This window comes from Mastigoproctus giganteus, chromosome 4 (assembly GCF_048544385.1).
Source record: "Mastigoproctus giganteus isolate SK-2022 chromosome 4, ASM4854438v1, whole genome shotgun sequence".
Lineage (NCBI taxonomy): Eukaryota > Metazoa > Arthropoda > Arachnida > Uropygi > Thelyphonidae > Mastigoproctus > Mastigoproctus giganteus.
In genome coordinates, this window is record NC_143578.1 from 117527557 (window position 1) to 117540625 (window position 13069).

The 13069-nt window shown below is 38.9% G+C and overlaps 1 protein-coding gene and 1 pseudogene across 5 annotated transcripts in view; both read right to left on the reverse strand.

Annotated features, from left to right (window-relative positions):
• The window catches only part of LOC150087015 (microtubule-associated serine/threonine-protein kinase 3-like), a 912052-nt gene that overhangs the window by 809299 nt on the left and 89684 nt on the right, over window positions 1–13069 (reverse strand). For all 5 annotated transcript variants that reach the window (XM_090372902.1, XM_090372903.1, XM_090372904.1 and 2 more), the window contains one exon: window positions 7373–7707. In XM_090372902.1, coding sequence (XP_090229028.1) covers window positions 7373–7699 — 327 coding nt within the window. In that variant the 5' untranslated portion in view covers window positions 7700–7707. The remainder of the gene's footprint in view (window positions 1–7372; window positions 7708–13069) is intronic.
• LOC150087016 (striatin-3 pseudogene) lies at window positions 3885–5818 on the reverse strand (annotated as a pseudogene).

Here is a 13069-nt window from a genome sequence, read left to right on the forward strand (position 1 = left end):
GTTTCAACAATGATGGTCAATAATTTAAAGGTGAAAAGTACAAACTAAAATAAGCAAAAAAACCCCAGTGAACATCAGGCCACAACTGAACCATTTTCGAGATAATGCACATTTTCGGTTAAGATCCGCCACTGATTATAGGAGCACTAGTTTTTTTTTTTTTTTGTTTTTTTTTTATGAAAACCCCAAACACGAGAGGTATTAGAACCTATAGTACTTAATATCATGCTTGGGTTGGAGGTTGAGAAGATTTTAGACTTGAACTTCTGTAGACTGTAATTTTCAGGAAAGACGTAGGAAGGAAGGTTGTTCCAGAAAACGGCAGTTGAATGAATAAACAAGAAAGATGAAAAGTTGGTTCTGTGAGTTTGAAGTTGGACAGTAAACGGATGTTTGAAGTTGGACAGTAAATGGACTTGTGGCTGGACATGTTCGGACTGTTTTGAAAGAGAGAGTGGGAATTATAGAAGCCAATTCAGAAGAACAGTGCCCATGGAAGTATCTATAGAAAAGGCATGCAGCAGAAACAGTACGTCTATGAGACAGCGAGCGGAGAGACTCTGTTAGAGATGAGTCATTAATTATCCTAATTGCCCTCTTCTGAATGGAATCTAAAGCCTGAGAGAGGTTATGGGGGCACCGCCCCAGATGTGGGAACAATATTCCATGGTAGGGTGAATATGCGATTTGTACAGAGTGAGCAGCTGTTTGGAAGAAAAGTAATGCAGAGAGCAAAAGAGAAAACCAAGTTTTTTAGATGCAGAGGAAACAATATTTGAATTTGCTTGTACCAAGAGCAATTAGAAGTCAGGGTAATCCCCAAAAGAGATATATCATTTTGCCTAGAAATCGGAGTGTCACTAAAGGTCAGCATAGGAGCAGAAGAATCCTTTTTGCGAGATATAAGACAAGACTGAGTTTTAGAAGGATTGAAATCAACTAAGTTGTCTTTGCCCCACTGGAGAATTACCTGAAGATCGGCATTTAAGGAATTGGTAGCAGAATTTCGAGAAGTTGAAGCTGATTGAGCAGGGCAAGGTTTCTCAAAATGGAAAGTGGAATGCAACGTGCTATCATTGGCAAAACTATGGATAGGATTTCCACTCAATGTAAGAAGGACATTAATATACAACAGGAAAAGAGTGGGGGAAAGTACTGAACCTTGGGGGCACACCAGCATTAGTGGAGAAGTTAGAAGACAGAGCCATCTACCATCACCCTCAATGAGTGATCGGAGAGAAAACTGAATAACCAATTACAAAAAACAGTTGGCAAACCATAAGATGGAAGCTTGTTTAGAAGACCTTGATGCCAAACATGATCGAAAGCCTTTGAGGTGTCAAGAGCAACTGCTTGTGTTGCACCAAACTTTTCCATTGAATTATTCCATAAATGGGTAACATAAGCCAGAATATCACCTGTGCATCGACACTGACGGAATCCATAATGGAAATCGTTGATCAGACGGAAGGTTTCTAGGTAGTTTAAGAATTGGCGGTTAATTGATTTCTCCATTACTTTAGAAAGAGTAGAAGTAATTGCAATGGGACGATAACTGGATGGGAGAGATTTGTCACCCTATTTAGGAATTGGCTGGATATGAGCAAATTTCCAAGCAGAAGGAAAAACACCTTTGGAATAAGAAAGTGAAAAAAGGAGGCAAAAAAACAGGAACACAAGTTTTGAGAACAAGTGGAGAAATACCATCAGGACCTGGAGCTTTCTTAGCATCAAGATTCATCAAAATCCTTCTGATATCCTTTTGACGAAAGACCACAGGAGGCATTGAATTGAGTGTGTTGGGAATGGTGGGAGGTGTTTTACCAAGATCATTAATACACGAGTTGGAAGAAAAATGGGATATAGCAGGTCAGCTTTATCCTTGGCTGAAGTGACAACAGATCCATCTGGTTTTGACAGAGATGGAAGCAGAGATGGGCAAATGTTTTGGCAAGAGACCAGAATGCTCGGCTACCATTAGGGCAAGAAGCAAGTTTTCTACTCTCCTAGCCTGTTCAAACTCTAGTTTGGACTGATTAATAACTGCTTTACAATTGTTGCGAGCTTTGATGTAGGCAGAAAATGAAACTGAAGAATTAGAAACAAACTAATTACGATATGCAATGTTCTTCTCTTGAACAGCCTCAGCACATTTATTGGAAAACCAAGGTTTAGATAAAGGACGAAATTTTAAAGTGGAGTGTGAGATAAAGGATTCCATTCCTGCAAGAATAATTTCACTGACACGATCTGAGCAAAAGTTGACATCAGAAGTTTTGAAACAGTAATCCGACCAAGGAAAAGAAGAAAAGAAGTCTCGCAGGTCATCCCATTTTGCATTCTTGTAATGCCAAACAACACGAGGTTGCGCATAGCCATGAGATAAAGGTTCCATTGGAAAAGAGACAATCACCAAGTTGTGATCTGAAGTGCCTAATGGACCTCTCACTTCAACCGTGTACTTAGAAGGGTTGTTTGTGAGAAAAAGATCAAGCGTATTGGCTGTATGATTAGGATTGTCTGGTATTCTTGTAGGTAAATGAACAATCTGTGCTAGGTCATTAGTAATTGCAAAAGCCTCAGCATCTCGACCTGCTGGGTCGGTGTGACTAGAAAATGGAAGCCAGCTGGAGTTGTGAACATTAAAATCATCAAGGAAAATTACCTCACTGTTAGGAAAGTTGGACTGCAGAAAATCAAGTTGCAAAGAGAGGAAGTCAAAGAGCTCCAAGTGATTAGTGGAGTTGGGAGATCGGTAGAGACAACAGATGAATTTGACACAATGAGATAGAGAGATTTTAAGCCAGAGAAGATCAAAGAGAGGAGATTCCAAATTGCCAAGTCTCTGACAGGGAATATCAGAACGGACATATGCACAAGTACCACCTTTGAGGCAAAAGGAATCATACAGCGAATAATTTGGGCATCTGAGATGAGCAGTAGTTGAATCAACCGATAACTGAGATTCTGTCAGGAAAAGTACATGGGGTTTGGCAGACTGCAAGTGGAAATGGACATCGTTGAGATTAGAATAGAGACCACGTATATTTTTGAAATGAATTAGGAAGTGCTTGTGAGGTTTAGATCTTTTCGCAGATAAGCTTACTCTATTAGTTTGACAATTCATCGTGTAATGCCTCCAATAATGCTAATGCTAACATATATATATCCAATTGTTTCCCAAAAACAATTACAATGAAACAAACTTCTTTTTTTATTCATATTTCAGTATTATCAGTTGTACAACAGTTTTTCGTGTTTCCAGTAGATGGACTTCCTTGATCTTTTGTTGTCACATCTAATACACACTGAAGGATGATAATCTTTTTGTTTTTTAAAAATAATTCATTGTAATTCCTTGAGTTGTTTCTTATGCTAAGAAACAGTTTTCGGGTTATTTATTTTTTGTCTCGGTAAAGCTTTGTGGAAACCAATGGTGAATTACAGAGATACCACCTCTTCAGTGATGAGTTATTTCTTTAATTTTTAATTTAGTTATTAAAAATTCATTATTCATTATTCTTACAATTCATTATTCATTATTCATACAATTCATTATTCTTAGAGATAGAGAAATTGTGCATAAAATGCAGTATGAGGCCAATTTTTAAATAAAAAAAAAAAAAAAAAAAAAATTCCCTCATTGCCTTTCCACATGCACCACTTGACAAAATATTCTGCCAGCGCCCATGCATCCGGTGCTGGGAACTTTTCATAATGGATTTAGGGTGTCTTCACATTAAAACGTGGCACCTCGGTAGCCAAGTGGGCAGGAGCAGCAGTGCGTAGTACACGCTTCTTGATTAGACCGGGGTTCGAGCCCGTGACCACCAAATACGGAGGATGAGAAAAGGTCAGGGAAAGACTACCGCATATCCCTGGAGCTATATGGCCTTAGTTGCTGATGCTCCAATTTCTGATGCATATGTATTTATAAGTGGAACTTTGCTTTGAGGAGACCATAAACAAACAGTACCATCAGCAAAACATGAAAGAAGATGCAGTTTGGAACTATGGATGGACAATCCCCAAACAGAATCTGTATGACCTTTGAGAGTAGCAGTGCGAACACTAGGATCAAAGGAATCATAAGGGTCACCATTTGAACTTGGAACATTCCAACACCGAATTGTAGTATCCATTCCTCCACTGAAGCATTGCTCGCCAGTGGCACTTAATGCTAAACACAGTACTGGTCCAATGTGCGCTCTAAATGTGTACACAGGTTCAACATCTAATGATGCAGTCTTCTTTGCAGGCACTGTTTTTTGAAGGTTCCATAGCTTTAGGGTATGGTCTTCTGAAGCAGTAATGAGTACAGGCTCCACAGGATGAAATGCAAGTGCACGAACATCATCAAAATGACTTCTTAACGTGCATTTAGCATTCCAGGTCTTCCTAAATGCCTCTTTTGCAGATGATATATCATAGCTAGAATCTGCTTCATTGTTGACTGTAAGACCCGCTAATTCTCCAAGACCTAGAGCAGCTTCAAGACTATCATCATCATTCTCTGGGCCACCCAAGAGAGGACGCCGTGATCCCGGAGGAAAGGATAAAGATGGTCCGCCTTGAACACCATTTTCTTCCAAATCTGGTTCACTGTTGTCCTGTAGTGGTCCTAGGCCCAGGAAAGGACCAAATCTAGGCCCCAGACTAGCCAGTGCACTAATGTTGTCTCTTAGGCTACTGCAGTTATTCATGCCGACATCTGTAGTACCAATGCTTGATGCAGCTGTAGTAGAAAGGGAAGAGGGAGTAGGAATAGCAGGAGCAGGAGAGATAGATGATGTGCAATTAGAGGAAGTATTTTTATCTTCATTAGTGCTAGATAAACTGGCAAGCACTGCTTGTAGAGCAGACCTCTTCGGTCCCCATTCAGTGCCATCTCCCTGACTACGGGCTTCTCCAGCACCCTCACTTGAATCTGGCCCAAGAAAATCAAATTCTGATAATACGTCTTCTGTTTCGGCTTCTCCCATAACTTCATCTACATGAGATGCCATTCCATCACTTCCAGAAATAACCTTTGGCTTTGTTTTGATCCTTTTTTTTCACCCTTTTATCGGATTCATCATCAGCAGAGCCAGTATCTTCCATATCATCACTGAGATTTTCTTCTTCATCTTCTACATCAACATTCTCAGAAGTTAAGAAGTCAAATGTAGCCAATACTGACGCTTCTGCATCCATTAATGCATTTTCAGTAACAGAATTTGGAATTTTTTTTCCAGATATTCTTCGTGTCTGTGTATCTGTAATTCGTTTACCTTGTTCCCCGTTCATAGTAGGTAGCATATTTTGCTTTCCATCATTTTCTATATTGCTTGGTGCAAGTAGCTGTCTTCCTTGTCGCCATGAAACATTGCTATTAGTCATTATAAGTGTTTCACCATCAACCGGTCCTTCAATATCATCCAATATTGGCGCTTTGAACTCTGCCGGATTAGGTTCTGTTCCATATTTGAGTTTATGAAATTTTGCCCTTTCTTGTTTAAGGGCATACTCTAACATCTTTATCCTTCGTATCAAATCGTTTTTTAAGTTCTCTTGTCCTTTCCTCTCTCCTTGCAAAAATGCTATCCTGGCTTGTAACTCCGCTCTTTCGACCTCCCACTGGGCTCTTTCCATTTCAAATCTTGCCCATTCATGTTGCATGAAGTGCAGTATTCCAGGTATTGAATAATGCAGTCTTTGATTATGGTCCTCCTGAGTTTGTTTACCACTAACACTGATTCCTGTAGGAGGAGGGCCAAGCTGCCCTACATGATTCTGTGTTGCTGGACCGTCCTCCATTATTGCATGGTCGCCATTTACATGCTCCACTAGTTCATAGCTCAGGGAACATAATTCACTTCAGTCAATTGCCAGAGGACACACACATGCACAGGGAAGACAAACAATTGCGGTAGCATGTTCACAGTTAGCAAGGGCAGCGACTACTTGTTTTTGAGAAAATGATTAAAAAAAAAAAAAGCTTAAGAATATGCATACATTATCATACATTTTTGCTAGTTGTGTGATAATTATAGATTTCTGAAATCTGAAGTGGAGAAATCAAAGAAAACAGTTCTGGCAGCAGTTATTGAGTTTCAGTTCTGTGGATAGTGTAGAAATTATACAATTAATCAGACATAAATTTGAACTGGGGGGGAAAAAACCATAGTTGACTAACTCAGGGTAAAAGAATGTCCCAAAAGGTAATCTCCTACAGGTTACAAATACCATTAATGCAAACCCTCATGACCATTGAAGCACATCTATCTGTTTTAATCTAGAATTGAATCTCCTTAAGTCTACACAAATGGTCTTCTCGTTAAAACCCAACCTTTTACAACTGAATCTCTTCCTTGGAGGGATGAAATTCCAAATGTGCAAGCCTACACCAACCTCAGCACAGTCTGATGCCAAAATGACGTTCAGCAGCCACAATGACATGGCAACCACTAAGTTCTTAGGTGGGCTGCCAAGCAGTAAATGCTCCATATTCAGGACCCTTCCATCCCCACAAAGTTCCTAGCAAACTTCTTTCCTTCAATTTATCCAGCAATCTTGCATCGTTTTAAAATTTGGGCCTCAGCAGCTCCCACTAACATTAAGAGAATTTATGCAGAAAAGTACTGGCTTTTGAAGTGGACCAATGCCAAACTCCATCGCATCCCAGGATCACTACCACTGAACTGCTTGCCAATCAGAAGATTGTCCTCCTCTATTAATGAAAGGAGGATCACATTCACAGTCAAAATGCTGACAAGGTCAATCTCCCAACATACCATTTGGGATTCTTGTTCCTGGAGGATCCCACAAGCTCGTCTCAGATCCACTCTGATGCTGATCAGTCATAATAACAGGCTTGCCCTGATGGACAGTTTTCTTCTACCAGCTCGACATGCTCAGTAGAATAAACAGCAAAATGCACAAATTGGTGAAAGAGAAAAAGTACAAAAAAGAGCATTTTCTCTTAACAGATGTCTATGTACATATATATGTCTGAAATTGGTCTTATTATCCTATTAATATGATGTTTATTTATCGTTCATATTATATTAATGTATCATCCCACTGTATTTTCCTATTAACTGACACTTTAAGTGCTTCACTGAAATTATAAAGTCCGTGGCATTACAATGCCATGAAGAGATTTGTACAGGTTTTTTTTTTTCATAGTAAAGATTATATTTATTTATTTAGGCATAGTATAAACATAATCACAACAGCTAATATTACAAAATAATTTGAACAATTTTCCTTTAAAGAAATATAAAACTTGACAAAATTCTTTACTTGTTCTCCAATACAAATTAATCAAGGAGCCCTTTTATCAAAAAAAAGGTTTAAGCATTGCCAAGCATTTACCTAGTAATATCTTTACCTGATAATTACCATCAACCTCTCGAGCAAGGTGAACAATGGTCATGACCCGTCCTAGCTTCTCGGGCTTGTCAACACCAAACTTTGTTTTCAAAACATCCTCACTAAGAGAACAGAACTGTTCAAGAGGCAAATCAGAAGGTACTACTCCTGCCAAAACCTCTTCCAAATGGTGTTCCACCATAAATGAGCCAACAGTAGGGCACTGCACTCCTCTCCACCTCTGGACTGCACCTTGGCGATATAATGGTGCTGATGATGAGCGACTTGTAAATGCTTCTCGACGAGAACGCCTCCACTGTGAATGTTCTCTGTCAGAGTCTGCCATTTTTCATCCTAATAAACATATATTAAAGTATGTCATTAAATTTTTTAAAACTGTAAAAAATATTTCAATACCCCAATAATAAATTTTGAGTATAAAATAAAGTACATCTCACCCAAAAATTTAATAGGAAAAAACACGAATTACACTACTTTGCCAGGGAGGGAGTAATTCATTATTATTGAGTTTCAGAAATTACATATTACCATTCTCAAAGCAAAGGAAGGATATTTAGGGGTGCTATGTCTCTGATTATAGTAGCAACCTTTATGTTGCTATTATAAGCAGAGACATTTGCACCCCCCTCTCCACCAAGAAGCACAGAACAATGAGAACTGAATTTAAAGCGTACACATGGTGCATTTAGAAACACTAAATGTTTACTGAAATTTCCTGGGGAGGGAGAGGGAAAAAAAGTAGCATCCTAATGTAGCAGCAACTTAATACCTTGGTGCCTCCGTAGCCAGGTGGGAAGGAGCAGCAGTGCATAGCACACGCTCCTTGATTAGATCGGGGTTCGAGCCCGTCACCACCAAATACAGAGGATGCGTTAAGGTCAGGGAATGACCACCGCATATCCCGGAGCAATATGGCCTTAGTTGCTAATGCTCCTAAAAACCAAAAAACAAACAAACTTAATACCCTTTCACAGACACTTTTAAAAGCACAATTTTGGTAGTAACCAATCATCAAAAGGTTACTACTCCTAAATTAGTATAGTAGCAATAGTATAGTAATAGAGGCATGTGATGCAAGAAAGCAAGCTCATGAAGCATCAGCCAAAAAAAAAAAAAAAAAAAAAATTTTCACACATCCATTCCCTCAAAAATGTTTGTCCTGTTCGTCCTTGAATTTATTTAAGCTATCAGCTTCCACAACACACGCTAAAGGCAAATTTCTGCACATCTTTCTACAACTGTCTTTCCTCAATTTGAATTTATGTCCCCTCAGGTTCGTAATCTGAGCAAGCAGAAGAATCCCATCAGAATTCAGCATGCTCAACCAATTCAAGGCCTTATACACCTCAATGAGATCACCTTACAGGTGCCAAGTCTCCAGCCACCGTAATTTGCAGAACTTAAGCCTTTCTTGGTTGTTGTTGGATATTTTTTGGTGCAAGAGCTACTTTGGTCATATTGCACCTGTTCCTGTGGGGAGACACTGTACCGATTAATAAAGAGTTTATATGAGCATAAATATATTAATCTGTTTTAGATAGTGGAAAAACTCAGGTAAATTGGAGTTGTCCCTAATAATATGTCTAATTTGAAGATGTTTGTTTAAATTAGATAGGGATCGGAATGATGTGGTTCTGGCATACTGATAGCGAGTGCACTTTATAAGAATATGCTTTACAGTTAGTGATGAATCACAGTGGAAGCACAGTGGTGGATTATTTCTTCGCAATAAATATAGATGTGTAAGATGGGTATGACCTATACGTGCTCTAGCAAGCACAACCTCTGTGTCTGTTTGAGCGGAAACTAGATTTCCATAGCTGTGGATTCTGTTTTATATTTCGTAACTTGTTATTTAACTGATTATGCCAAATTTCTCTCCATTTTTCATTGCAAATTCAGCATATGATTAGTTTGTAAGGAATCTAGATGTGGTTATTATCAGTGGGATTTCTTGCTGCTTTATCTGCACTCTCATTTCCTGGTATTCCATTGTGCTCTGGAATCCAACAAAAAGTGACAGTCTGCCTATTGTTATGAAATTCGGATAACTGAGTTCTTATTTGACTTATAAATGGATGTGGAGAGCGAGAATTGCCTTGGAGGGCTGTCACTGCACTCAAAAATCTGTATAGATTATAGTCTTCGGAGTGAAATTACAAACAAGTAAGGTCAAACCCATCTTAATGGCAGAGTTCCGCAGTGAAAACACTGCATTCTTGTGGTAATGAAACAGAGACTGTTCATGTTGGTAGCACCACAGCAGCTCCCACAGCTGTGTCACTTTTGGAGCCATCAGTATAAATTTGCAGGGTATCTGCTTTTGCCAAAGAGTGAGCTGCATGTAGTTTCTGAATGGTTTGATTGCCTTTCTTGGTAAGAGGAACCCTTCATTTCCCCTTGTTCATTCCCCTCGCCAATACTTGTTGCCCTTCTCTGTACATGCTCAAACAACTCTACATCCTAAAATGTGGCATCCAGACCTGTGCACAGCACCCAAAGCGTGGGACATGGACTGACCATTGATTTATACAAAGGGATAATACCTCCTTTTCTCTACTAGCAAAATTCCTATATATCAAGAAAGCTTGGATGACTTCAGATATTTTTCAGAAATATGTAAATGATTGGAATAAGGAATAAATAAGGAATGCAATTCAGCTGAAACTATTTTAATTTTCAAAAGTAAATCAAAATTAACATACTTTTTATATTTTATTTTCAGCAGTACTTAGAGTATATACTAATCTTCAATGTAAATTCCATTTTCTTCAGCATTATAAAAAAATCAATAAAAAAACTCTATTCACTCCAACATTATAATTTTCTAAAAATGGAGTAAAAGTTATTTTATTTTCATAAGAGAAGAACTCTTTATTGTATACAGAAGGCACATTGCAGTATACAACTCCCTTCACGGCTACAAGTCAGGAGTTTGCATAAAAGCATAGCACATAGCACTTTTTCAGAGGGGAAAAAAATGTTTTTTTCTGTGTGTGTGTGTGTGTGTACACACACTAAATTATGACCGCCTACCTAATACAGTGTTGGGCCACTGTTCACATGGATAACAGTTGTTATTTGCCTAGGCATTGCCTCCACTAGATGTGTATAGGGATCTGCAGCCATGCTGCCTACAAGGCTTTCCACAGCATCAGAAGCCATTTACTTGCCCATTCTATTTCTCTATATAGTTGTTCATTGTACTCATCAGAATCATTAGGTTTATAACACAGACGCCTATGGTAGATATAAGCTAGTCTATAATCAATCACAAAGGAGGTTAGGCATGCATGTCTATACACTTCACTTGGCATTCCAAAACAGCCCACAGTGGAATTAAGGTCAGGTGAATTTGGAAGCCAATCAAGATCTTCACTGTATTCCTCAAACCAGTGCAGGCCCGATGACATGCACAGTGCAGGCCCGATGACATGCCTCATTGTCTCAGAAGATATCATTTTTGTCTGTGAAAAAATGCAACATGCAAGGTGCACATGATCTCCTAAGCTGCTGGCAAACCTCACCAGTAAAACATTGGCCATAAGCAACAGGGGTCATAGTGCTTGCCAACAAAACATACCCCATATTAAGCAACCACCACCTTCCTGGACAGTGCACAATGTGTCCATGCACCACACACACACACACACACACACGGTGTCTGTCTGTCACGTTGCACCATTTAGACTCATCCAACCAGCACACTCATTTGCAGTCCACCAGTGTCCAACCACTGGGTTGTTCACACAGCAGCATTTGCTGTTGACAATCATCAGTGGTGAGGAGAGGACGTCTTTTGGGTCATCTGCTGTGGAACCCATACACCTGAGTAAGCACCACATAGTCATTTGGGATATTGGCTTACATTCCCCATACTGTATTGCAATGTCAACTGTTGCACAGTGGCCTGATACTGAGCCTGTACAATGCTTAGCACCCTTCGCTCACCACGAACATCCACCTTTCATAATCCTTTACAATTCTCTCAGCAGGAGGTGGTTTGACCCATTCAACACCATTATTTGTACAGCTTAATCACATTGGTGTAACCATATCAAAAGCTTTCCTGAAATCCAAGTATATGATATGAAAATTATTTTTTGCATCCAGTTTCTTTGTGACCACGTCATAGTATCCAATCAAATTGATCAGACAAGACTTCCTCTTAACAAAACCATGCTGGGTCTGAATTATTACTGCAGTCTTGTCTAAATTATTCTGCAATGCTTCTTTAACCATGTTTCCATTATTTTCCCCGCAACAGAAGTTAAACTAGAAGGTCTGTAATTACCTGTCACCCTTTGATTCCCCTTTACGAATTTGGGATACAATTGCACATCTACAGTATGTGAGGACCTCCCCTGAATCCAGAGATGCTATCATAATAATGGCTAAGGGTTTGCTTACTTCTTTTGTTGCCTCCTTTATTATTACTGGATAGATCCCATCCACCCCAAATTCCTTTCTTATGTTTAACTTCAATTTCTCCTCCACTTTGCTCTCAGTTATTACAAAATCCTTTAGCTCCCTGTTAGAGTTTGATAGATATCTGGAATTTCCCTCCCCTCCCTAAATAAATCCTCATGTGTGAATGTTGATGGAAAATACTCATTCAGTTTGTCAGCATTCACAGCAGGATCATCAACAGTCGAACCATCAATATCAAGTATACCAATCTGATTCATTCCCTTCCTTTTAGATTTGTTAAAAGTAAGGAAGTCTTTGGTGTTTTTATTTGCAGCCTTTGCCAAAGATTTCTCATAATCTGCTTTTGCTTGCCTAACCTCCTTTGTGACTTGATTACAGACTAGCTTATATCTACCATAGGCTTCTGTGTTATAAACCTAATGATTCTGATGAGTACAATGAACAACTATATAGAGAAATAGAATGGGCAAGTAAATAATGTCTTATAAGGGGGACCTTTAACTGGAACTTGTGGATTGGTCACTCACACAGTAGCAAGACTTCTGTGGATTTTTTTTTTTTTTTTTTTTATGTAAACCCCAAACACGAGAGGTGTTAGAACCTTTAGTACTGTGCTTCGGTTGGAGGTTGAGAAGATGAAAGAAGATATTTGTTGACAGTGGACTTGAACTTCAGTAGACTGTAATTTTCAGGAAATATGTATGAAGGAAGGTTGTTCCAGAAAACGGCAGTTGAATGAATAAACGAGGAAGATGAAAAGTTGGTTCTGTGAGTTTGAAGTTGGACAGTAAATGGATGTTGGTTTTTAGTTGATGATTTAGTAGATGATTGTCTTCAACAGCAGCATATTCAAGAGGCAACCAGAGGGAGTAATATTCTTGATCTGATTATCAGCAGTGATTATTAATGCATTAAAAATTTGCAGTTAAAGGAACCACTAGGTGGCAGTGATCACAGTGTACTGATGTGGGATTAATTTAAAGATGTAACTACCATCAGAGGTAAAGGGAAAGGTTTTTGCTTTCATAAAGATGACTACAGCAGTCTCAGGCAGTTTTTAAATTCTATACAGTGGGACCAACTCATGTCACCCACAGCAAATTCTAAATGGGAAATATTCAAGGAATTAATCTTCGAAGCTACTTGGTTTTTCATACCAACTAAGAAATACTGTTCAAGGTGAAGGCCTAAATGGATAACAGATGAACTAGTGAGACTCATGGCAGAGAAGAAAAATGCATGGGATACAGATAAATTATCAGGC